Below are 27,322 nucleotides of genomic sequence, written 5' to 3' on the forward strand. Positions count from 1 at the left end.
GGACCTTTAAAACTGAAAGTGGCCAAGAACTTTGACTTCTCTCTGAAAGAGTGGTCCCTTGGGCAGTACTCTGCCCTCTGATCACTGGCTAGGTCCGCCCTGCCATGCCTGTGGATCCAGCCTGACCAAGAATTCCCACACAGCTCAGAGAATTGAGCCAGACCCCATCACAGCCTGGGGACTAGAGACCCTGGGGGCTTGTCTCCATCCGGACAGACCACACATCTGCCTTCTGGAGGCACAGCCAATGACACATCTGGATCCAGTTGGTTCTCAAGTGCCTGAGGTAGAAGAGGTCACAGGAATTGTTCCCTGGGTCTCTTAGCCAAATGTTCTGTTTTCTCCCCAGTCTAATCCTTAACGAGAAGAGGCTGCCGCCAGCCGAGCTACATCATAACGCTCCATGTCTGAAATTTTCGGCTTCTGAAAAGAAGTGAAGAAACTTTCAGATGGCATTGCCGGGGGGAGAACTTCAGGGCAGAGGCGTTCAGGACGGGCCAGCAGCTGGGCCACAGGCACATGCCTCGGAGTCTGTCCTGATCCAGACGCTGTCCCCCTCTGATGCTGTTTGAGGACCCTGGCTACCTCCTCAACCAGGTCGCTTCCTCCAGATGGGCACAGGACTCACCTGCCCCCGTCACCTGTTCTGGCCTGCAGCCCAGGCAGCGGAAGGGAGGCCGAGGTTTCCTGTGGCAGCGTCTGCATTCCGTCTTCCGCTGGAGGGATGGAGGCGCGGTCCCTCTCCCACCTGGCCTGTCGTTCCCACCACCTCCCCTTCGGCCCCGCCTCCAAGCAGGCTCCTAGACCATTTCTGCTCCTCTCTCTTCCTACTGTCTCTGCTTCTTAAGAGTGAAGAAAAGAGCATGGGAGCCCTGAGAGGCTTAACACCCCCCTCAACCTGCTTTTCAAAACTGCTTCACTCACCCGCTTATACACACGTTTATACACATGCTCACACACAGAGTCGTGTTCTAAGTTCATTCTCTTTTGTGATGCTCTTCAACATAATTAATTCAGAAAGCTCTTTTTTTTTATTTTAAAAATATTTATTTGGTTACGTTGTGTCTTCGTTGCTGTGCACAGGCCTTCTCTAGCTGCGGCGAGCGGGGGCCTCTCACTGCGGTGGCTTCACTTGCTGCGGAGCACGGGCTCTAGGCGCACGGGCTCAGTAGTTGTGGCACACGGGCTCAGTAGTTGTGGCTCTAAAGCGCAGGCTCAGTAGTTGTGGCGCACGGGCTTCGTTGCTCCGCGGCATGTGGGATCTTCCCGGACCAGGGATCGAACCCGTGTCCCCTGCATTGGCAGGCAGATTCTCAACCACTGCGCCACCAGGGAAGTCCCTCAGAAAACTCTTAATTTCAAAAAAACTTCTCCCCTTTTGCTGACCCGTGCCCTGTCCCCAACCCCACAAGCATGACTCCATCCACTTGGATGGAAGCCTGCTTTCAGAAAAGTCTCAGACCAAGTAGCTTGGCCTGGGCCTTTTGGGGACATACCATCATCTTATGTCCCTGAGCTGGTCAGAAAAGGGAGTCTCTCCCTCACAGTGCTTGGGTGCTGGTGCGAGTGTACCTCTCTCCCCACCCGCACCCTCACACCACAGTGAGGAGTGGACACTGGCAGAGCCAGAAGCAGGCCCAAGTCCAAGGCTCTGCCCACTCACCTCTGTGGCCTCCACAGGCCTGAGATGCCCAGGGGTGGCCGGGTACAGACCGGGATGCCCGAGGTAACCTGGCCAGAGGTGCAACTGCTGCTGTCCGCCTTTTTCTCTCCCCTGGTTGATCCCCTGGATCTCCCCGTGTGGCTCTGTCACAGCAGGAGGGAACTTCAAAGAGCTCCACCAGGGAGTCTCAGCCGTTGCACATCTGTTTTCCAGGTGTGCCTCAAGTGCTCACGTCTGAGGGGTGAGAAAGCATGGTGATGTTTGGGTGTGATTTCAGCACAGTCGTATGCTGGCATTGCACATGGATGCTTTTTATGAGTGGACTTGCCCTTCTCCATGTCTTGGCCCTCTTGTTCCTCCCACTCTCTTCATCACCATCTCCGTCTCTGCTGGCTGTCTGTCTCTGTCTTTGTCTCTCTGCCCCCGTCTGTCTGGGTCTCTTTGTCCCTGTCTCTCTGTTTTATCCATTTTCTCTTTCTCTTTGTCTCATTTCATTGAAAGCCTAAGAAGATAGGCCAAGAGGAAATCGTTTAAGAATATGCTGATTGTCTAAATGTGGTATCGCCTTCCAAAGAAATTATTTAAAAGGCCCTAAACTCAGTGAGCACGGTGCTTGCCTAGCCCTCTCTGGTTCCTGCCGCTGGGACGTGAGCCGTCTGGAGCGGCCTGGGGAGGATGGGTTGGAAATAGTAGCTCTTAAGACCAGATTATCATTTGATACATGACAGGCCCCAACTTCCTAAATCCCCCTAATTAGCTTAAGAGGGAGCTTGAATTAGCTAAATGGGAAGTATATCCTCTCTTTATAGATGGGGAGAAAAAAAAGAAACATGCCCAGAAATCCAAGATCATACCGAATATTACACGGTGTTTCTGGGACACATGTAATTATAGAACCCAGAAAGAACACTCTGCCTTGTTCTCAGAATACATTGACAGTCTACTCAGGAGCTTTCTAGGCCTCTTCTGTAATTGAATGACACATACCAAAGCACTTTGGGGATGGTAAGGACAATCATTTCATGCAAAGACGTTCCGATTTTTTGTGTTTGCACATGGCGAACCTAACTGAAAGGAATACTATATCCCTGTTTCACTACCTGCTCAACAGTATCACGTAGGGTGCGTAAGAACTCACGTTCTCAGTTCCCGTGACACAGAACATTACAGCTGAAAAGCACCTGGAAGAGTAAATCCAACTTGCTCAGTGTTCCAAGCGGGGAACCTGAGGCCAGAGGAGAGGCGCGGCTCACAAATTTAGTGGAGCAGTGCAGACTCCTTTCTGCCAGGCAGGCGTTCTCTTTGTTACCCCATAGAGTGCCTGGGCGGGACCCATCAGCTGAGGTCTCCGAGCTCCCTTAGGCCATGAGTCCCCAAGGAGGCTGGGTGCACATGGCGAGGCCAGCAGAGAGAGCAGGGTAGGGTTGCATCGTCTGTGGGCCATGCAAAGCGGTTTCTGCTTTTTGCCTCTCTCTTGCCAGGCTGTTCATCTCCTTGGCAGTCGGGCTGGCCCTGAACCCAGAGTCACTGGCAGGCCATGGATAGCTCTCTTCTGAGCACTCACTTCTCTGGCACCTGTTCCCCATTGGAGGCGCTGCGGCACTGTGTATCTGAAGCCACGTGAGAGGCTTCTCTCATTACTCCCTCTCCTGTGGCCCTTGGATCAGAGATTCTCAGACCCCTCTCAGCCCTAATGAAACAGAAAGTAAGGTGCCCCTTGGCAGGGACAAGCGTTGCGTCCAGGCCAGGGCACCAGCCTTGAAGCTGGGGGCTGGACAGCCGTCTACTCCAAGCGCTGTCCAAACGCCTCTTGTTTGATCTTAAGCCTCAGTTTCCCCTTCTGCAAAGAGAGCCCTGGGTAGACTTCCTCTGAGGACTGCCTTTTTGGGGGCCACAAACCTCACTCATGGCTTTCAGGCCACCAAGGCAGGGAACCTCACTGAGATGATTCTGAAGTGGGAGAGTGACCCAGGGAAAGCACTGGTCTAGGTGTTAAGTTGAATCGTAAAACCTAAAACATATGTTCATTCTCACCTTTACACCACCGCATACCAGCTCTCCTTGAGAAACAGTCACGTGTCCTCCCAACTCACAGTAGATTTGCACATGCACAAAATTCCCTCTCTCCCTCCCTCTCCCCTCTCTTTGTCTCTCCTTACCTTCCCTCCCTCTCTCTCTTCCTCTCTCTCTCCCCGCCCCACAAAGCCCTGAGGTGTGCGAGGTATCACACAGCTGAGAGTGGTTTGCACGGGGCTTTTTTCCTCCAGAGAGCAGTTAAGTGCCTTATTTTCTCCACTCCGGTGCCTAAATTATTCTCGATGCTTAAACAGTGTAATTAAACACATACGCACGAAATGCGCCGGGCCCCTCCCCCCACCCTTCCTCGCTCCTTGTTGGCAGGGAGCACATTAGCCCCAGCCTTCAAGCTCTGTTAGTTTTAATTTGAGTTGTGGAATTAGTAATGGGTTTTGCTGGAACACTGTTGTGGGAAATAGATCGCTCCTCGTGCAGGGTGTGGGCACCATTTCAAATGAGTATTTGTTAAGGGGAAAACTGTCCCTTGTCGTGTTCTGCTACGTTACATCAGATTTATTTCCATTGTTCTGGAAAACACCAGCCAGGAGAGAGCGGTGTGCATCCTTCCGGGGCAGGGAACAATTGAACGCTGCTTCCTGTTTCTTAGCGGATTGAAAACAAAATGCAAAGAGAATCCCCCTTTTTGGCTGGGATGTTCTAAGCTCAGCCTGGAGGCCGGGTCACCAGGGCAAGCCTTGCACCTGTCACTGTGAGGTCTGTCCTGTCGTGTCACTGACGGAAAGCAGCTGGGTGGTTTGGTGGCAAAAATATCATGTTGAAGAAAAGCAGCTGAGTGCAGAGAACCCCAGCAGGTCAAAGTGAAAGGATCTGTCTAATTCAGGGATGCCTCTGCACCCCCCTTTAATAATCATCCAACCTCGGCTTGACATTCTCCACTGAAGGGTGCTCAGGGCCCTCCTGGTTCTGTGGTCATGGCTGCCATTAGCAGCTCTTACTCTCGGCTCTGTCCAATAAGGTGGCCGCTAGCCATGTATGGGTATTCAAATTTAAATGTAAATTAATTAAAATTAAATAAAACTTAAAATTCAGTTCCTTAGTTGCATTTACCATATTTTAAGTGCTCAAGAGCCACATGTAGCTAGTGGCTACTCTATTGGACTCAACTCTGGGGACCTGAGGAGACCTACTGTTGGAAGTCCAGGAGTAACTGGCCAATCCCTGGGGTGCTTCCACCTGTCACAGGGACAGGGCAGTGGGCACCTGGGGAGATCCTGACAGGGCGATGGTCACGAGACCTACCTACCTAGACTTCATTATGTCCCATGCCAAGCCCTTTACAAGAAGCTTCTCCTTTAATACCCACCTAGTGCTAAAAGGCTGGTTTTACTACCACCACCTCCAGTGCATTTTATACGTAAGAAAAGGAGGCTCAGAGATATTAAGGGCTTGGCATTGCTCAGTCAGTCCGTCACTAAGCCACATCTGGATTTGAACCAAAGTTTCAGCCTGATTCCACATGCTCTTGACCACCATTCCATGATGTCTTTTTTTTTTTTTTTTTTAAGAGACAAGGCAAAGCCTAGTTTTCCGAAAGGCAATATTACCTTGGGGGTTAGAGAAGCAGCAAGGAGGAGCCCAACTGTGGGACCAGAGGTGATTAAATCCATGCTCTCTCGGACCGGGATTATTGTAGAGGGCTGGGGATCAGGACTGCAGGGCTGGCTCTGACAGTCATTGTAAGTCTTTCAGTCTGTCTTTCTCCCTATAAACGTTTCTAGATTTCCAATTTCCCAGGAAGTAACCTCTAGGTTCCTTGCATGCTTAGCTGATGGCATGTTTTTGCCAATTAGAAAAAGTCATCGCGTTTTCCCGGTGGCTATAACCGCGTGCCAGGAAACCATCCTTGCAAGCAGCCCTATGCTACTCTAATACCTTCTCTGGACACCACTGAGGTTGTTGATGTACCTCTTGAAATGTAGCCTCCAGAACTGAACAGTCCATGTGGTGTCGAGCAGCTTTGTACAGGGGGCTGGAGCTATCCTGTCTAGAGCAACCCCTTACTACTGTGATAGCAGTTCAGATTGTGTCAAGTCTTTCACCACATTGCCTCATTTAAAGCAGGAAGTCAAGTAAGCCACACAAAATATTTCTGAAATGAAATTTAGCCAAGGCAGAACCCACTCACTATTCACTTGCACAGTTAACTTTTAAATGTGAAGACAGATTTGCAGTTCCTTTGGTTAAATTCCATCTTCCTGGTTTTGAGGTCCTTTAGAATTTGGATTCTGCCATCTGCGTGGTTAATTGTTCTTGTTTTCTTTCTATCATTAAAAATGATGAAAACGTTGAAAAGTAACTTCGTTTTCATTTCAACATCTTCATCCAGGACCAAGATTAAAAATGTTAGTGCAAAGGACAGAGTTCTGTGACTGTTACAGTATGATGATTCCAAGATAATCCAGAATCATTAATCTATGATCTCTGGTTCAAACTGTGAATTATATTTACTATATTTTACTTTACGGTGCTACTCTACACTGTACTTATGTACAATACTGTGGGATATAACCTACCCAGTCTAGTGGTCTTGTTTGGTTTTACCATCTTATATATAAGGAATAAAGGGTGATTTTATCAAACACTTTTTAAAAATCAAGATATTTTATCTATCTGTATTTATATAAATCAATACATATGACCATATATATGGCATTCTCCTGTTCCTCTGGAGTTGGAACTCTATTTTTAGAATCAGAAAAAAAAAGAGCGGGAAAGTTAAGTAACTTATTTTGGTAAGGCTATATTTGCTTCTAGAAATACACACATCATTTCCTAAGTACTCAGTGTTTCTTTGCAAGTCCATTTCAGAATTTTGCTATGAATATCATACTTCTTAAAAATATTATTATAGAGCTATAAAAAATTTTAACCAATGCTTCGGGGGAATGAATGTGTAAATTACAAATAAGCCTTCTGTTTATAAAAAGAGAATCACAAAGTTTCTTACATTAAGTTCCCATAAAAATTAACATTTGGCTCAATTTATAAAAATGAAACTTCTAAGAAAAGATTCATAACACATTTATATTGTGTAAAGTGAAGAATATCTCTGTTCATCCAAAGACATTTTAAAGGAAGTAAAAAGATAAGCCACAGACTGGGAGAAGATGCTTAGAACACATATAACCAACAAAATATGAATATCCAGAGTAAATAAAGAATTCCTACAAGTCCATAAGAAAAAGATAACTTATAGACAAATGGGCATAAGATATGAATATTCATTTCTTACAAGGGGGAATGTGAATGAAGAATATTATATTGAAAGATGCTCAGTCTTACCAGTAATTTCAAGGGGACATAAATTAAGACTGCAAGGAGTTGCCGCTTTACACCCACCAGATGCATACAAATAAGAATCCTGCCAATACCAAGTGTTAGCAAGGAAATAGAGCAGTGGGAACTCTTTTACATTGCTGGTGAGATTATAAATTGATACAATCTTGGAAAATACTGTGGCATATTTAGTGAAGTTGAATATATGCAAAAGCTAAACCACTGGTACTCGGTGGTCGTGCCATTTCCCATAGGCACCAGTAGTAAATGAAAGTTCTAGCTGTTCCATTGCCTCACCAATACTTAGTGTAGTCAGTATTTTTAATTTTAGTCTTTTTACTGCCTGTGTGGTGGTATCTCATCGTGGTGTTAATTTCCATTTCACTGACGACTTAAGAAGTGGAACATTTTTTTCACGTTGATTATTGCCTATTTTTATATATTTCTTGGTAAAATGCTCAAATCTTTTGACCATTTTGGATCAGTGGTCTTCCTCTTATTATTGATTTATAGGAGTTCTTTATATATTCTGGATACAAGTCCTTTGCCTAATATATGTGCTACGTATGAATATTTTCTCCTGGTCCATCGTTTGCTTTTTTGTTAATGGTGTCTTTCACACTTTTCATGAAGTTTAATTTATCCATTTTTTTTTCTTTTAAGGCTCATTTTTGTGTTCTACCAAAGACACATTTACCTACCCCAAGATCGCAAATATTTTCTATGTTTTCTTCTAAAAGTGCTATAATTTTAAGTTTTATCTTTAGGTTTGTGATCATTTTGACTGATTTTTGTATATGGTATGAAGTAAGGGTTCGTGTTTATCTTTTTTCCACATGGAGATCCTGCTGCTCCAGCATCAGTTTTTGAAAGATGTTTCTGTCCCCATTGAACTGCCTTGGAACCTTGTCAAAAATTAACTTACCATATATGTTTGGGTCTATTTCTGGATTCTCTACTCTGCTCCATTGATCTATTCATCCATCTTTTTGCCAATAGTATAGCTTTATAACAAGTATTGAAGTCAGGTTGGCTAAGTCCTCCAATTTTTTCTTTTTCTTTTTTCAAAATTCTTTGCTTATTCTAGATCTTTTGAATTTAGATATAAATTTTAGAATCAGCTTGTCAATTTCTAAAAGACGAGCATGCTAGAATTTTGGTTGGGATTGTATTGAATCCATAGATTAATTTGGAGAGAATTGCAATACTGAGCAATGAACTTGATCTATCTCTCCATTTATTTAGGTCTTTAATTTCTCACAGCAGTGTTTTTTAGTTTTCGATATAGAGAGCTTGGATGTCTTTAGTTAGATTTTTCCCCAAACATTTTCAATAAAATGCTACTGTTTTCCTATTGTTTGCTGCTTGTATCTTGTGACCTTGCTACGTTCAATTATTAATTCTAGTAGTTCATTTCTACAATCCAAATATCAAATAGGGACCATTTTTTTCTTCTTTCACATCTTTTTACTCTTTATTTTCTTATTGAACTGGCAAGGACCTCTAGTACAATGTGAAATAGAAATGGTGGCAGCAGGCATTCTTGCCTTAATTATGATCATAGCGGAAAAAAAACACACTCTTCCATCATTAAGTATGATTTTAGCTGTAGATTTTTCATAGATGTCCTTCATCAGTTTGAGAATATTACCTACTCTTTCAGGTAACTCTCCTCTGAAAGTTTCTATCATAAGTATGTGTTGAATTTTGTCAAATAATCCTAATTCAGTTATTGGTTTTCTTTTTAGCCTTTTAATATGGCTAATTACACTGATTTTTTTTTTTTGTGGGATTAAACCAAACTTACATTCCTGAAATAAAACCAGCTTAGTCTTGATGTATTATCCTTGTTTTTTTTCTTTTTTACATTTGGTTTCCTAAAATTTTGTTAAGGATCTTTGCCATCTCTGCTCACATGGGACTCTGATTCATAATTTTTTTTCGGGGCGGGTTGGGGGTGGATTCCTTTATAAGGCTTCGTTGTTAGTGTTATGCTGACCTGATAAAATACATTCAGCAGTGTTTCCCTTCTCCTCTAATTTCTGAAGAAGAGTGTGTAAGATTAGTGCTATTTTTCCATTGAAGGTATAATAGAATTCACTAGTAAAACCACCTGGGTCTGGGGGTTTCTTTTTGGAAAGCTTTTTTTTTTTTTTAGTTTTTTTTTTTGGCTGCGTTGGGTCTTCATTGTTGCGTGCGGGCTTTCTCTAGTTGCGGCAAGCGGGGGCTACTCTTCGTTTTGGTGCGCAGACTTCTCATTGCGGTGGCTTCTCTTGTTGCGGAGCACGGGCTGTAGGTGTGCGGGCTTCAGTAGTTGTGGCACGTGGACTCAGTAGTTGTGGCTCGTGGGGTCTAGAGCACAGGCTCAGTAGTTGTGGTGCATGGGCTTAGTTGCTCCGCAGCATGTGAGATCTTCCCGGACCAGGGCTTGAACCCGTGTCCCCTGCATTGGCAGACGGATTCTTAACCACTGTGCCACCAGGGAAGTCCCTGGAAAGCGTTTAATAACAAATTCAATCTCTTGATCAGATATAAGGTTATTCAGATTCTTCTCGGGTCAACTTTGGTAAGCTTATATTTTTCAAGAAATTTATCCATGTCATATAACTTACAAAATTTGTTGGCATTAACTTGTTCATAGTAGTCTCTTATTAGATCTCTAATGTTTATAAAATATGTGGTGATAACTCTTTTATCAATGATGATAATGGTGATTTGTGTTCTCACTCTTTTCTCCTTGCCTAGTTTGACTCTGGGTTTGTCAATTTTGTTGATCTTTTCAAAGAAACAGTTTTTGCTTTGTTAATTTTCTCTACTGTTTTTCTCCTTTATTAATTTCTGCTCTTTATTTACTTCTACTTGTTTCAGGTTTTCTTATTTCCCTTATGATATCACCTTTGACTCAAGATTATTTAGAAGTGTGTTTAATTCTGGATATTTGGGGTTTTCTTAAATATTGTTATTGATTTCTAATTTTAATTCTGTTGCGGTTAGAGCATACCCTATGTGACTTGATCTTTGGAAATAATATTGTTTTATGGCCCAGCATATTGTCTGTTTTGGTGATTGTGTATCACACATCTGAAAAGAAAGTATATACTGCAGTTTATAGATGTAGTGTAGTATCAATATATGTGTCAATTAGATTGAGGTAATGGATAGTGTTATTCAGATAGTCTATGTTTTCACTAACTTTTTTTTGTCTAGTTTGTCTATTAATTGATGAAAAATGCATGCTGAAATCTCTTACTACAGTTGTGGGATTGTTCCTTTCTTCCTTTAATTCTGTTAAGTTTTGGTTCATATATTTTCAGGTTCTATTATTAGGTGCCTACAGATTTATGATTTTATTTCTTCCTGATTTGTTTTTACCAGTATTAAATGCCCCACTTTATCCCTGGTAACACTCTTTGTTATGAAGTCTGACTAATCAATCTACTAACGTTCATCCCAGCCTTCTTATGCTTACTGTTTGTATGGTATATTTCTTTTTATCTATTTGTTTTCAAATTATTTGTGCCTTTATATTTTTTTTAAACAGCTGTTTATTTTATTTTATTTTTAAAATTTTCCTGGCTGCACCATGCAGCATGTAGGATCTTAGTTCCCCGACCAGGGATAGAAACTGCACACCTTGCATTGGAAACATGAGGTCTTAACCGCTGGACTTCCAGGGAGGCCCCTATGCCTTTATATTTAAAGCGTGTCTTTCATAGGCAGCATATAGTTGAGTCTTGCTTTTTTATCAATTTTGTCAATTTCTGCCTTTTATTGGAATTAAATTAACATTTAATTATTAATATGCTTGGATTTAGGTCCATTTTGTTTGTTTTATCCACTATTCCGCCTTAATTGATTTCTGTTGATTATTTGAATATGTGTTCATATTCCATTTTAACTTACCTATTTTGTTAGTGGTTGTCTAGGAATTAGAATGCACATACCTTACCTTTCACATTCTATTGTACCACTTCATTGTAAAATACAGAAAATTTGCAACCATATAGGTCCCTTTAATTCCCTCCTACTGTTCCTTACATTATAGTTGTCATATGAATTATATCTGCATATATTTGAAACCTCTCCTGACAATGTTATAATTTTTGCTTTAAACACGTGTGTATTTTAAAGAATTTAAGAGGAAAAATAGTCTTATATGTTTATTCAGGTATTTACTATATGCCATTTCCAAAAATTCAGTTTTCCCATTTTACTGCCCTTCAAATTAAAGAACTTCCACATAGGAAGAACACTATGACATAAATCACAGCAAGATGCTTTTTGAACCACCTCCTAGAGAAATGGAAATAAAAACAAAAATAAACAAATGGGGCCTAATGAAACTTAAAAGCTTATGCACAGCAAAGGAAACCATAAACAAGACAAAAAGACAACCCTCAGAATGGGAGAAAATATTTGCAAATGAAGCAACTGACAAAGGATTAATCTCCAAAATATGCAAGCAGCTCATGCAACTCAATATCAAAAAAACAAACAAACCAATCCTAAAATGGGCAGAAGACCTAAATAGACATTTCTCCAAAGAAGATATACAGATGGCCAACAAATACATGAAAGGATGCTCAACATCACTAATCATTAGAGAAATGCAAATCAAAACTACAATGAGGTATCACCTCACACCGGTCAGAATGGCCATCATCAAAAAATCTACAAACAATAAATGCTGGAGAGGGTGTGGAGAAAAGGGAACCTCTTGCACTGTTGGTGAGAATGTAAATTGATACAGCCACTATGGAGAACAATATGGAGATTCCTTAAAAAACTAAAAATAGAACTACCATACGACCCAGCAATCCCACTACTGGGCATATCCCCTGAGAAAACCATAATTCAAAAAGAGTCATGTACCACAATGTTCATTGCAGCACTATTTACAATAGCCAGGACATGGAAGCAGCCTAAGTGTCCATCGATGGATGAATGGATAAAGAAGATGTGGCACAATCTTCTTTATATATATCTTCTTTGTATATATGTATACAACATATACAATGGAATATTACTCAGCCATAAAAAGAAACGAAATTGAGTTATTTGTAGTGAGGTGGATGGACCTAGAGTCTGTCATACAGAGTGAAGTAAGTCAGAAAGAGGAAAACAAATACCATATGCTAACACATATATATGGAATCTAAAAAAAAAACAAAACCTTCTGAAGAACCTAGGGGCAGGACAGGAATGAGACGCAGAGGTAGAGAATGGAATTGAGGACATGGGGAGGGGGAAGGGTAAGCTGGGACGAAGTGAGAGAGTAGCATTGACATATATACACTACCAAATGTAAAATAGATAGCTAGTGGGAAGCAGCCGCATAACACAGGGAGATCAGCTCGGTGCTTTGTGACCACCTAGAGGCGTGGGATAGGGAGGGTAGGAGGGAGCCGCAAGAGGGAGGGGATATAGGGATATATGTATACATATAGCTGATTCACTTTGTTAATACAGCAGAAACTAACACAACATTGTAACGCAATTATACTCCAATAAAGATGAAAAAAAGAAAACAAAAACAGTAAATTGAAAAGATAGCTACACCCATAGCAGCATTATTTACAATTGCTAAGACATGAAACCAACCTAAGTGTTCATGGATAGATGAATGGATAAAGAAAATGTGGTACATATCTATAATGAAATATTTTGCAGCCAGCCATAAAAAAAGGAAACCCTGCCATTTGTGACAATATGGATGAATCTTGAGGGCATTGTGCTAAGTGAAATAAGTCAGACAGAAAAATAATCTCACTTATATGTGGAAGCTAAAAATAAATAAAACCAAATTCATAGAAAAAAGACCAGATTTGTGGTTACCTGAGGCAGGGGATGGGATTAGGGGAACTGGATGAAGGTGGTAAAAAGGTATACACTTACAGTTATAAAATAAGTATTAGGGATGTAATATAAAACATGATGACTATAGTTAACATTGCTGTGTGGTATACTTGATAGTTGCTAAGAGAGCAAATAATAAAAGTTCTTACAAGGAAAAATCATTTTTTATAACTGTATGAAGTGATGAGCATTAACCAAACCTCTTGTGGTAATCATTTTGCAGAATATGTGTGTCAAGTCATTATGCTGTACCACTTGAACTTATACAGTGCTGTTTGTTAATTATATCTCAGGAAAACTGAAAAAAATAAAATAATTTTCCACCACATTAAAAAAAAATTAAAGAACTTCCTTTATCATTTCTTCTGAGGCATGTCTCTACATGATTTCTCTTAGTTTTTGTTTATCTGAAATGTCTTTATTTTACTTTTATTCTTGAAATCTTCACTGGATACAGAATTCCAGGTTGACATTTCTTCCTTTCCATGCTTTAAAGTTATTCCACTGTTTTCTGTCCTCCAGGGCTTCTGATGACAAATTTGTCATCATTATCACCATTGTTCCCTCTATTTAATGTGTTATTTTTCTCTACTTCTTTCAAGATTTTTTCTTTATCTTTGGTTTTCAACAGCTTGGTTATGATGTGTTCAGTTATGGTTTTCTTGACTTTGCTTGCTTCTTGAATTCATAAATTTATCATCAAATTTGGGGAGTTTGGGGCCATTATGTCTTCAAATACTTTTTCTGCCCTAATATCTTGATCCCCTCCTTCTGGACCTTCAATTACACATAAGTCAGACCTTTTGTTATCACATCACATGTCTCCCTGTGGTTCTATTCTTTATTTTCAATGTTTTATTCAATCTGTTCTTGACTTGGATACTTTTTATTGATCTTATTCTTTCCTCTCATTTCACTTATTCTTTCCTCTGTCACCTCCATTCTGCTCTTAAGCCCATCCAGTGAATTTTTTTATTTCAGATTTTATATTTTGCAACTCCAAAGTCTCCATTTGTTTCTTTTTTATAACTTCTGTTTCTCTATTGAGATTGCCTATCCTCTCATTCATTTCAAGTGTGTTTTCCCTTATCTCATGGAGCATAGTTTAGTAGCTGCTTTAAAGTCTTTTTCTTATAATTTTCTACATCTAGGCCACTACAGTGTTGGCACCTGTCAGTTGTGTTTTCTCTTGAGAATGGGTCACATTTTCTTACTCTTTTATTTTGAGAAGTTTGGGATTATATCCTGGACAAAGTGAATGTTATGTTGGGTAGACTTTGTGTTCTGTTATAATCCTCTGGGGAATGTTGATTTTTTTTTTTTTTTTTAAAAGCAGGAATCAACCTGATTAAGTTCAGACTATGCATTCTAGCTCACCTTCTGTGGGAAGTAATTCAAATCTCAATTCGTTTCTTTAAGCCTCTGCTGTGCTGGTTTGGATACATACCACACATCTGTAATACAGGTGGGTTAGGCTAAGACTTGTGCAAGTTTACTTACATAATTAGAGGATCTCATTCTCTGGTGCCCTCTCTACTCTGCTTCTTTCCCCTGGTGTTCTCCCCCGAGGTCTGTAGGAACTCCTTCCCCAGAAAGATGGCAGGGTTTCCTTCAGTCATCTGCACCAGGCCACTTCATGACTGGGGCCCACCCTCATGGCAAAAATGTGAGAGACAAATATCAAAGACCTGGAAATTCACCTTCATGCTTGTCTCTTCTCCAAGTTTTGACTCCCCCATATGATTTGCTGGCCTTTGTTTTCAGATTCTCAGGTAGTTGTTTCCAGAGGTTATAGCTATAATCAGCTCAAGAGGTGGGCTGTATAGGGGGCTTCTTACATTGCCATAAAGGAATTGGAACTCCTGTGTAATTTTAAAAAGCTGAAAAACAAGCAAAATTAAAACAAGGCAATGTAGAAATGCATAAATATGTGATAAAGCTATTTTTCAATAAAAGCAAGAGAATGATAAACACAACATTCTGGTGTTGGCCTCCTCTGGGGGAGGTGAGGGAGTGGCATCAGGGAGGAAATCACAGGTACCTTCATAAGTATTGGTAAGTTCATAACCTTGGTGGTAGGCTCATGGGTGTTCATGAGATTATGATATTTTATAACCTATATAGCTTACATATTCTCTTATATGTATCAAAAGTGGCCTAATTTAAAAATTAAAGAATGTGTTGGTTTGTATAGTTTAAAGAGTTTGGTTACCTATTGTTAAACCATCCTTAGGAAGATTTCTATTAACTGAGAGACCCACTGGGGGAAAAAAATCCTGCTTTTAAATATGTCTGAAGCTCACTTGTCTTGAGAGGACGATGACTACTCTTCAAAAAAAAAAAAAAAAAAAGCTTTAGGAAAATTCACAGGAAATTGTCTTGGTATATATTAAAGTTATTTGTAAGAGCATTTATACACACACCCATACATGTTTATCTTCTCCATTTCCAAAGATAACCCAGTCTGGAATTTCCATGTAGAACACCAACACAATTGTGTTGGGGGGGGGGGGGCGTCTTGTCTGTGGGATAAGTGCGCTTAATCCTGTGTCCAGGCAGAAGTAGTTGGATCATCCACCTGTGTATTCTTAGCTTTTTTTTTTTGTTTGACTCTCTTTTACTCTTTATTTATTTATTTATGGCTGTGTTGGGTCTTCGTTTCTGCGCGAGGGCTTTCTCTAGGTTGTGGCAAGCGGGGGCCACTCTTCATCGCGGTGTGCAGGCCTCTCACTGTCGCGGCCTCTCTTGTGGTGGAGCACAGGCTCCAGACGCTCAGGCTCAGTAGTTGTGGCTCACGGGCCCAGCTGCTCTGCGGCATGTGGGATCCTCCCAGACCAGGGCTCGAACCCGTGTCCCCTGCATTGGCAGGCAGATTCTCAACCACTGCGCCACCAGGGAAGCCCCCCCTGTGTATTCTTAACAACTATCCACCTCTGAGTGGGAGCAATACAAGAAAGGTTAGAACAAGATTATTGGAGTCAGAGAAATAAATAATATCTTTGTATAATGCTTCATGATTTAAATCCCTTCCCACATATTTTTCATTTTATTTTTCAACAAAGTATCATTGTACCCATTTGACAGAAGAGGAAACTGAAGTTCTAAGTGCTTAGAAAACTTCCTCAGGCTCATATGGCTATTAAGGGGCAGAATAAGGACTTGAGTTGGGATCTTCTGCAGTCATTTAACTTTGGGGCTTTTTTTTTCTTCTGAGGTCTTTTAACTTTTGTCCATCTTCTCCACACATTAATAAGAACTTTCCAATAAAAAGACTTGCTGGTTATATATGTCTGAAACACTGAAAGCAAACTTAAATTCGTTTCTTTATTGAAGGACTTCTTGGAGTCTTTTGTGAATCTTCATAAAGTCTATTCAATATGCAATATTTTCCAAAACAGTTTGACCTCATAATTTGTTATCCATGGAGGCTTCTCCACAGAACACGCTTGAGAATAGTTGACATGTGACATTCATTCCACCAACACTCATAAGAATTTTATAGAATACCTACTGTGCGCCAGGCCTGGCACGAGGTGCTGGCAGACCAAAGATACTAAGATCTAAGTATTGGTAGGCCCCCAGGTCCTCTTTGATCCACACACTCCCTGAAATATGCAGCTGGGGTCGTGAGAGTTGTTTGTACAGCCTGGGGTTAGTCACTGCTGTGGACTGAATTGTGTTTCCCCCATATTCGGTTCGAAGTCCTAACCCTCCATGTGACTGTATCTGGAAAAAGGGCGTTTAAGCAGGTAACTAAGGTTAAACGAGGTCATAAGGCTAGGGCCCTACTCCAATAGGCCTGTGGCCTTATACGAAGAGAAAATGAGAGAGAGAGAGGTCTCCCTCTCTCTCTGCCACTCTCTGCCACGTGAGGACACAGCGAGAAGGCTGCCGTCTGTAAGCCAGGAAGGGAGTCTGCACCAGAACCCGACCATGCTGGCTTCCAGATCTTAGACTTCCAGCCTCCAGAACTGTGATGAAGAAAATGTCTGTTCTTTAAGCCCCCCAGTCTGTGGCATTTTGTTGCATCCAGAGCAGACTAACACAGTTGCCCATATCAGTAGAGGACAGAGGGAAGGACTGAATCAAACTCATTTTATAGACACTGATGGGAGCAGAAGAACAGGTTTGAACCACCAACTATATACCTCTTACCTGCTTCTCATCCTAGTTCTGAGGCTTGATTCATTAGCTCACACAGTTCTCACCTTAAGAACTTTAACAGGTAGTATCCAAAATATACAAACTGCATACAACTCAATATCAAAAAAAAAAAATACCCAATCAAGAAATGGGCAGAAGACTTAAATAGACATTTCTCCAAAGCAGACATACAGATGGCCAACAGGCACGTGAAAGATATTCAACACCACTAATCAGAGAAATGCAAATCAAAACCACAATGAGGTACCACCTCACAGTGGTCATAATGGCTATCATCAAAAAGTATACAAATAATAAATGCTAGAGAGGGTGTGGAGAAAAGGGAACCTTTGTACACTGTTGGTGGGAATGTAAATTGGTGCAGCCACTACGGAAAACAATATGGAGGTTCTTTAAAAAACTAAAAATAGAGCTACCATATGATCTGGCAATCTCACTCTTGGGCATATATCTGGAAAAGATGAAAATTCTAATTCGAAAAGATATATGTACCCCACTGTTATAGCACTGCTGTTTATATTAGCCAAGAAATGGAAGCAACCCAAGTGCCCATCAACAGATGGTTCAAGAAGATATATACATATACAATGGAATATTGCTCAGCCATAAAAAAGGGTGAAATATTGCCATTTGCAGCAATATGGATGGACCTAGAGAATATCATCCTAAGTGAAGTAAGTCAGAAAGAGAAAGACAAATATTAAGTGATAAGATATCACTTATACATAGAATCTACAAATTAATACAAATGAATCTATATACAAAACAGAAACAGACTCACAGACATGGAAAACAAACTGGTTACCAAAGGGGAAAGGGAGGGGGGAGGGATAAATTTAGGAGTATGAGAGTAACAGATACAAACTACAATATGTAAAACAGATAAGCAACAAGGATTTACTGTAGAGCACAGGGAACTATACTCAGTGTCTTATAATAACCTATAATGGAAAAGAATCTAATATATATATAATTATACATAACTGAATCACTTTGCTGTACACCTGAATCTAACACAATATTATAAATCAACTATACTTCAATTTAAAAAAAATAACTTGATATCAACTCTTTTTGCCGTTTTTCTAGCTCCTCCTGTGCCATTTTTCTCACTAGACCCAAGAGATACCCCAGCAGCAAGACTGGTTTTTATCCTGAATATCAGGTAGACCTTCTATCTTTCTTTCTTTATCAAGAGAGCAGAGTCTTCTCCTGCCTTTGTTTTTTTTTTGCAAAGTGAGGCGAGTAGGACATAGAAGGAAAGAAATAAGCCAAAGAGCCCTCCCCAAAGTGACAGGTAGGAAAATTGTTTGGCCTTTTCTGCTGCACACACAAGCAAGATGTTGTCAAATTCTGTAAACCCTTCCTGCCTGAGAAAGTGAGTCTACAGGCTGTTCCCTGGTAAAGCCATTAGCAATTTGGAGAGCAAGAAGGTGGGCCCAGTAGGTGTGAGGTCTGTGCAGGTGGAGGCTGCCTTTCCAGCCTGTCTTCTCTTTTCCACATCAAGATTCTCCTCCTTCCCAAAGCAGCAGACCACCTCCTCCAACAGCGGACACCCAAACCTGCCGCCTGTCCCCCAGAGCCTTCTCCTTCCTTTCCGGGCTCTCAGAGGAGTAGCAGAGCTGAGGGCACAGGTCTGATGTCCCACCCCTGGCCCTCACCCCTGCAGGCCCCTCTGAGCCTGGCCTGTCATTCGTAAGTGCAGGTCCTCCTCTTAGAGGGTGTGGGGCTGCTGCACCGTCCTTTCATGGCCAAAATGATAAGAATGTTAACTATACTAATAACCACTGTTGATTGACTGCTTTCTGCTCACCAGTCACGGTGCTAAGTATTCGACAAGCATGTTTTTGTCTGAGTCTTCCAACAACTCTATATCATGCATATTAATGGCATCTCCATTTCACAAATGAGGGAAGTGAGTCTTAGAAGTGGAATTCCTAAAGTCAGCTGGTGCACTGGCCAGTGGTGGGCAGTGAGGGTCCTGCAGATGAGCCTGGGAACTGATCCCCAAATATAAGGCCCTTTTGCAAGATTCTCATAGAGAAGTCAAGCCAAACTGTTCAGACTCATTTTTACCTGCAGTTAAGGGCTGCTTAATAACAGTCTCGTAATCGTAGGTGGGTGGCTTGGCAGCGCTGTATTGGCTCCACTATCCCTAAGTATGTGTACAGATGGTGGACCCACAGTTTTCACAACTCTCCCTTATCAGGTGTCATTGCCATCGTCTTCAATAGGCAACCGATTTCTACTAACATTTTCTTGTTCTTGAACGATACCTTACTGTTATTTCAGCTTTATCACTATTTATGTAGTTTGTTGTAGGTTCTCCTCTTAACCCTATAGGGAGTGGTGAGGTACAGTGACGTATTTTCACCTGTTATTTTCCAAGAACTAGATTGAAGAAATGTATATATCATACTGGGCTAAACCAAAGGAAATTGCTCATATTCAATCATTTTTACCTTAGGTTAAACCATGTGATACTATATTCAACCATTTTTGACCTATAAAAATGGCAGTTTCATATGGTCCAACCTAATAGTTCAAATAAAAATTATTCTTATCTCTTTTGCTAGATAATTGTATGCATCATTCCCTCCAAATATGCGTGTACAATGATACTTATTGGTGCTATTTTGCCGATGAATTTGTGCTATCTAAATAATTTGCAACATACTACTATTATATGTTAATCGTAAGAAAATCGTAAGTTATTTTTTAAGTTTGCGTATTTTTTCTGTGATCCGAGATCCTGATTGTAAGCTCATATTCTTTCTTTACGAGTTGTTCTTTCATGTTCCTCTCCAGTTCTTTAGCATTACCTGATGCCTTTTTCGCTGTGAAGTGGGTATGGATAGGACATATGGACCTTCCGGTCTTTTGTGTCACCTTTATAGACCCTGGTCAAAGAAGATTGAAAAGCACGACTTTATGGGCTAAGGAGGTTTTTCAAGTGCCACAGCTAGTAAGTGTGGATTAGGATTCAGATCCAAGCCAGCTTGCCTTGCAGATGGAGGATGTGATGCGTATTTTGGTAAATGGCATCAGTTACACCCCTGTGGCTTCCTGGACAAGAAAACCCAGGCTACCTTGACTGCTCTTTAGAGAAATTAGGGCGCCAGCATTTACTGAGTGGCTACTGTTTGCCAGTCACTCTGTTCAGTCTGTTAGGTCCAACCTCATTTAATACAGCAATAAACCCTCTGAGGTTGGTATCATTAATCCATACAGGTGGAGAGATAGGTTCACAGGCTTGAATACTAACGCACTACTGCAGAACTGGTAGGTAGGTGGTGAGAGCAGAGAGCAAACTTCAAAGCTCATTTGATTGTTCACTGCACTGCCTCTTCTTCTTCCTCCCCCACATCCTCAACCTCCCGCCCCTATATTCATCATCGAATCCTACGGGTTCTACCTAAAAAGTGACTCTGGAATCTGTCTCTCCACCATCTTCACTACCACTGCTCTAACGCTGTCTCTCCCGTGGACAAATACGCAGCAGCCTTCAAGCCTCTGCCCTGTCTCAGACCCTCCCCATCCCGCTGTGTGGTCTCCCACTTGCTCCACAATCCCATACACAGATTGGATCATAATCTACCTCTTCAGTGGCGCCGCAGTGCTTGCAGGGTATACAACGAAAACAATCCAGCTTTCCAACCTACCTTCCTGGCCTTGTCTGCCAAAACTCTCTACTCCCAACCCTCGCCCCACTGACTCTCCAGCCCCTCCCACCCCCTCTAACACCCATGACTTCTCCAGTCCAGCTCCTGGTCCTCCATGTACTTGCTACTCAGGGCACCTGGAGGGACTTTTTTTTTTTTTTTTCTTAACCTACCTGCCAGTTCTCCACCTGGCAGATTCTTCTTCCCTCAAGGCCAATTCCAATGTCAGTGCTTGTGGGAGAACCGCCCCAGACTCTCCTTGGCAGTTCCTAGCTCCTCCTCTTTATATCCATCCACAGGACTCTGTACACATTTTTAATTAGACCGTTTCTGTTGAATGAGAGCTAGTTGTTGAAATGTCTAATCTATTTTTCCCACTTGATAATGAGCCCCCTGGGGATAAAGATCATGTCATATTTATCTTTGGATTGCCGGCATTCAGAAAAGTGCCTGGTATAAAGTCAGTACTCAATAAATGTTCATTAATGTATGAATAGTCTCTCACGCACGTAAGAACATCCTGAGAAGCTGTTCAGTACAGCAGACTGAAAACTGAACTACAAGGAAGGATGCTTGGATTGTAGTCTGGGCTCACCTACCAACTGGCTGTGTCACCAGGGACAGCACTGATCTAGGTCTCAGTCTCCTCACATGTAAAAGTGGGGGACATCTGAGTGCCTTTCAGGGGTTCACATCTAATGATGCAAAGGACTTGACGGCTTGCCCCCTAAAAATATCCTGTTTTCTCACTGAAAGGGAAAGACCTTATACCTCTTCCAAGAAGAGTCATGGCGCACAACCAGGAGCTTCTAGCCAAGACCCCCATCATCAAGTTCAAACAACAGGACTTTTACTCCTTACGGGATTATTGCCTAAACAGAGGCCTGCTGTTTGAGGACGAGACATTCCCTGCTGAGACTTATTCCATAGGTCTACAGCTGCTCAAGGGAAAAACCTCGCCAGCCTAAGCTGGATGCGGCCAAAGGTAAGCGAGCCTCCTCTCTAGCTCCTGGACCCTCTGACATGGTGCCTCCCATGGTGCCTCCCCCTGAAATGACGGGCCTGAGACCTGGTTTTCAGGGCTGGACCAAACTAAACTGGAAGGAGACTGAAGTTCATCTGGTCCCTCAGCTATAGTGTTGTATCCACAGTGGGATGGAATGACCCTGTACCAGGAAGCAGGACCCCAGTTCTAAGACAGCATGTCACTAGATTACATGCCTTAGGATTCCCACATTAAAAATGGGAATGCATGGGTAGGAGGATTGTAGTAGTAGCTGTGGGTTCTCTTCAATCTCCGTAAATGAGCCCCTCTGTCAGTCTTCATCATTCTTTATTCTGTCAGGTATTACGGTCTTTATCTTTTTTCTTTCCTTATTAGAATTTACTCAAAGGGAAGATAACATGTCAGTCACTTATACAATAGGATGAATTTCAACAATTGCCTTGCCTCTGTCATGTATATGTGTATTTTCAATCTTGTAAAGGCTGATCACCTATAAAAGAGTTGTAAACATCAGCTATAAAATTAGGGAGGTATTTCATGGCAATATTCAAACCCCCGACTCCCCCACCCCAGTAGACGACCACTAACTCCACCTTGAAGCCAGGTGAGCCCTGTTGGTTTTTCTAGAACTATCTCAGTTTCAGGGCATGAAGCTCCAAGGGAAATTTCTCAGCCCACTAAACATTCTCATAATATCATTTTCATTGATGCAAAGGACCTGGCTAAGGGCCACTTTGAGGGCCCTGTTGCTCAAACCTCCTGTTCATGCTTCCAAAAGCAGCCAGCAGAACCTAGAATAAGAGGAAAGAATATAATGTCTAGTAAGCTAATGATTATAATATCAGCAAGCATTACTGAATGCGAATGAACTGCCAAGCACTCTGTGCAACACACTCAATAAAGCCAGGTTAGGTTATACAGAATAGGTATTTTCTGATGACATAGAACAAGACGGAAACTCTGGAGGTAACAACTCTTGTCCTAACTGAGGACCAATTTGTAGCTTTGGGGAAGGGGAGGGTGAGTGGGGATCAGGTGGGGCTTAGGACGCTGCTTAGTTAAGATGGGGGTGCTTCAAGCTTCTAGAATCCATCTTACCATCCAGAGGCAGTAAATCCCCAACAATGACTCCCTACTTCTGGACTTCACTCCTACAGAGAGCAGAGCAGTGAACTCTATTTAAAGCTTGGAAGGATTATATTTTTCTCCCTTTGTTATTTTCAGATGAGATTCTTTTAGAATGTTTTTTTTTTCACAAGGTACTGAGCAATAGATGTGAGACCATATTTATAGTGTTAAAGAATTTATAACATTTTTATTTAGAAAGGGTTGAGAGTTTTTTATTATCTAATTCCAGCAACATCTCAAATTGTGATGTCTTTTGAGGTCCAGGAGAAACTGAGGCAAACAGAAATGAAATGACTCACACAGAATCATTCCAGGAACCCAAAATAGAGGCAGCCAGGGGCCAGATACTTTTTACTCCCATTCTTCTTCTCATCCGAAAGCTTACCCATCCAAAAGCTCTACCAGGGGGTCATTTTTCATTCCAACATTTCTTTTAAAATGTATATGTGGATATGTCATATCTCTTTGTATCCCTTATCACAACTGGCAGCACTTACACTTGTATAGTATTTTCCAGAGCTTTCCATGTGTCTTCTCTTACTTTGTCTCATGTTCTTTCCCAGTTTTATGAGAGAACAGGTTCAGACGGGTGATGTGACTTGCACAATGTGACACAGTTAGTGAGGGAAAGAGCCAGGATTTAAACTAAAATTTCTGACTCCACATATTGTACTATTCCTCACATAGGATTGTGTGCCCCACGGGATTCTGTTAGGATTTGGGTGAATGAATAAGTGAGTGAATGAATGACTCTGTCCACAGGCACCTGAAATGGGTTTCAAGCTCTACATGTATAACAGAGAATTCTTGAGTTGACCTGTTTTCCAAGTAAGGTGCTGGAGGAGAAAGCTGATGTAGTCACCCCTTAAACATGGTGACATCCTCAACTGCCACGGCTCACAGCTGCGACTGAAAAGAGCCTTGAAAGAGAAGCTCCAGCCAATGTGGAGCAATCCTACCTGTAATGGCTAACACTTAGATAGTGCTGACCACATGGCAGGCCTGGCTTTAGGTGCTTTGACTCACTGAATCCTCATAATAACTCTATGAGGAGGTACTATTATTAGCCCCATTTTACAGATGAGAAACAGAAACAGAGAATTAAGTGACCTGCCTAAAGTGTTAGAGCTGGGATTTGAACCCTGGAGTCTGGCTCTGAGACATATTCCTAACACCACAACTGTATCGCCTCCTGTAAGGCTTCATCATAAGCTCGTGATATATTTTAGGCTCCTGTTTGCTGCTAATAATGTCTTGTGCACCAATAGAATCTCCTACTTTGTCTGGGTAACAGGAATCAATCCCTGTCTATCTTCTGCCCTTCTTTCCATTTTTATAGGTGAAAAGAATGAGGATAAAAATGGTACCAGTACCTAACAAGATTATTTTAAGGAAAAAATGAAGACAATACTTAGAACATTGTCTAGCACATTGTAAGCACTTACTAAACACTAGCTATTGTTACTATGACTAATTTGGGAGGGATGGCATAGAGTGGCAGCCACAGGGGCCATCCCCTGGGATTTCTTGGGCTTTCACTGTCCAGTCATCTCAGCTTCAGTCTTTAGCCAATTTCAGCAAACACTTTTAAGGAGAAATGTGGGTCAGAGGAAAGCATTTGGGGAGGTCAGGGTAGCCTGGCAGGGAGTGTGCATGGTGCTTTTCTTCGCACATTCTGCCGCGTATCACTATTAGAAGGTTGCCTCCCAATCTAAAGCTTGCTCAGTGCCTGACCAGAGGCCTGACTGGCATCCCCTAAACTTCAATTATATAATGGCTGAGGTGGCACCAAGGCTCCTTAGGCCATTTCTGCATTCTAGGCTTTTCTAGATAATGGGAAAGCTTCATACTCTAGGCAACTGTTAAACCATCATGGATATCATTCTACCTCTCGTACTCATCTAGGCTAGGTGGGTTCAACAACAGTGCAAGAGTCAGGGGCATGAAACTAGGCTCAGCTTTCTACGCCCCATGAAGAAGAAAAGTTGCTTCGCATCCCATAGTTCATGTTCTCTCTCTCTCTCCTTTTGCCTACCTCTTCCTTCTTCTTATCTTCCCTCTCTCTAACAATTAACCCTAATCCATTTTGCTGCTGTAGAAGCTCCTTCTATTGCTTCCTTCAGCTTTTCTGGGTTTGAGGAATTGGTAACCCACTCCCCACACCCTCCCCTCCCCCCACCAGCAGGCAGTCAGGTTCTGGAAATGCCTGGGACTGTGCCTGGAGCAAATGGCACTGAAAGGATCCAACTCCTCATCCTCCTCAATGCTTTCTGTAACACCAGCCTCAGCAAGAGACAGTGCTGAGAATTACGCTTATACCTGGAGACTCTATATGATATTTCCCTGAACTGAATTTGGCACTTAGAGTCACTTTCTTCTAAAAATTTTATTTCATGAATAATAACAAATTCCATTTATCAATCATGTACCTATGCTAGGTATTAATCTAAGCACTTTACATACAACATTTCATTTAATTACCATAACAAGCCTATGAGGTAGATAATATTATTATCCTCATTCAGTAGATCAGCACTGTCTAATAGAACTTTCTGCAATGATGGAAATGTCCTTTCTGCCAATACAGTAGTTACTAGTCACATGTTGGTATTGAGCAATTGAAATGGGCTAGTGTGACTGAGGTACTGAAGATTTGATTTAATTTTATTTAATTTTATTTAAATGTAAGTTGCCAATATGGCTTGTGGCTACCATATTGGAAGACACAGAATTGTAGACGTAGATCTTCACAGCAGAGTTGCCACTGTGTCAGACTGAGGGATTGAAATTTCATCTTTGTCCCCATTCTTTAGTGAAAAACATGTTCATTTCTCAACTGAAGAATGGGCTGGGGGCCCAAAACATGTTCAGGATTTAGCACCCAGCCCCACTGTGGATTTTGGCCTGTGGCCATCCCAGAATGAAGTGTTGCCTACCCAGACACCGATGTTCATCTTCCAAGTAGCCAGAGCAGAGTTTCCGAAAGGATCATCTACTATAAATGATTCACCTTGGTTTCAGCATGAGTTATTCCGGAAAGGAAGGGGTTAACAAAGTGGAGCTCTGAATGTAGGTTGTGAAGGCAACAGGTAGCAGAAGGTGACAGAAGGAGAGCACGCCAACAGCCAATTGCCACTGAGCCAAAGAACTTTGATTCCAATAAAGCAAGGTTCTCTAGCAAAAATAGAAAAGGGAGTGACGCTGCCACCTGGCGCAGCCTGAATTCTGGCCACCGGCTGAAAGGGCCTGTGTCTGAAGACCAACACGCTAAACCGGGTGTTTCCTCATCCAAAAGCAGCACACCGTCTGGGGGAGGGCATGAGGAGCCTTTGACAAGAACACAGGAATCACTGTCCAAAACATAGGAAGTGATGCCGTGTTAGAAGGGACACCTCCAGAGACAACTGTGGGGCAGTGCCTTGTTCGGTACCACTTCAGATATGGGTTATGGATGTGAATGCAGAGGGGAAGAGGGAGGAGGAGAGGGGAGAGGTCGAGATCTCCTATAGGACATAACCAACAGGAACTATATAGATATATCCTATTGATTTATTTATCATGAGGAATTGGCACACATAATTATGGAGGCTGAGGCGTCCCAAGATCTGCTATCTGCAAGCTGGAGACCCAGGAAAGCTGATGGTGTAGTTTAGTCCAAGTGGGAAGGCCTGAGGACCAGGGGGGCTGATGATGTAATTCCCAGTCCCAGGACAGGAGAAGACCAATGTCCCAGCTCAGCAGTCAGGCAGAGAAGGGGTGAATTCTCCCTTCCTCTACCTTTTGTTCTACTCAAGCCCGCAATACATTGGATGATGTCCATCCGTGTTGGGGAGGGCAATCTTGTTTACTGAGTCCACTGATTCAAATGCTAACACTCCTTAGAAATAATGTGTAGCCAAAAATCTGGGTACCCCATGAGCCAGTCAAATTGGCACATAAAATGAACTATCACAGCTTCCTTCTGTACAAATGATGTTGCAGAGACCTCAAAGGGCGAATCCATCTCACAGAGTCAGAAAACACTGAAGACTCTGCCTGCCGGTGTGGTCCATGGGGAAGGCATTATGGGAGCGGAGGGCCTGATGCACAGCCTGATTCCTGTGTGACCTAGGGTAAATCACTCAACTTCTCTGAACCTGCTCCTTGCCCTGGCTGGGCCTCAGAATCACCTGAGGAGCTGTGTGGATCCTGAACTCTACCTCCATCTGACCTACTAAATCCAGGTCATGGGGGGCGGCCTCCAGCAGTCTCCATGTCTGCGAAGCTCCTGCGTGATTCTGAGTCACACTCGGGGTAGAGACTGCCCATCACCAGTCTTACCACACTCTCTCACTGCCCTGGTGTGCCCAGCCCACCTAGTGACAGGGGACCTGCCCAGGGCCAGGAGATTTTCATCTTCCAACCATCTTGATCTATTTTCTCTGTGGGCCTGGTCTCAGAAAGTCAGCCCGGCAGACTGAAATGCTTCTG

General features: G+C 42.2%; 1 protein-coding gene across 1 annotated transcript in view; it reads left to right on the forward strand.

Annotated features, from left to right (window-relative positions):
- Window positions 1-1,576: 1,576 nt before the first annotated feature.
- The window catches only part of CAPN13 (calpain 13), a 73,499-nt gene continuing 47,753 nt past the window's right edge, over window positions 1,577-27,322 (forward strand). The window contains 2 exon segments of the mRNA XM_082426196.1: window positions 1,577-21,660; window positions 21,663-21,703. Of these exon segments, the coding sequence (XP_082282322.1) occupies window positions 21,507-21,660; window positions 21,663-21,703 (195 nt within the window). The 5' untranslated portion in view covers window positions 1,577-21,506.

Source organism: Balaenoptera physalus (genome assembly GCF_965194825.1).
Source record: "Balaenoptera physalus genome assembly, chromosome: 15".
Classification (NCBI taxonomy): Eukaryota; Metazoa; Chordata; class Mammalia; order Artiodactyla; family Balaenopteridae; genus Balaenoptera; species Balaenoptera physalus.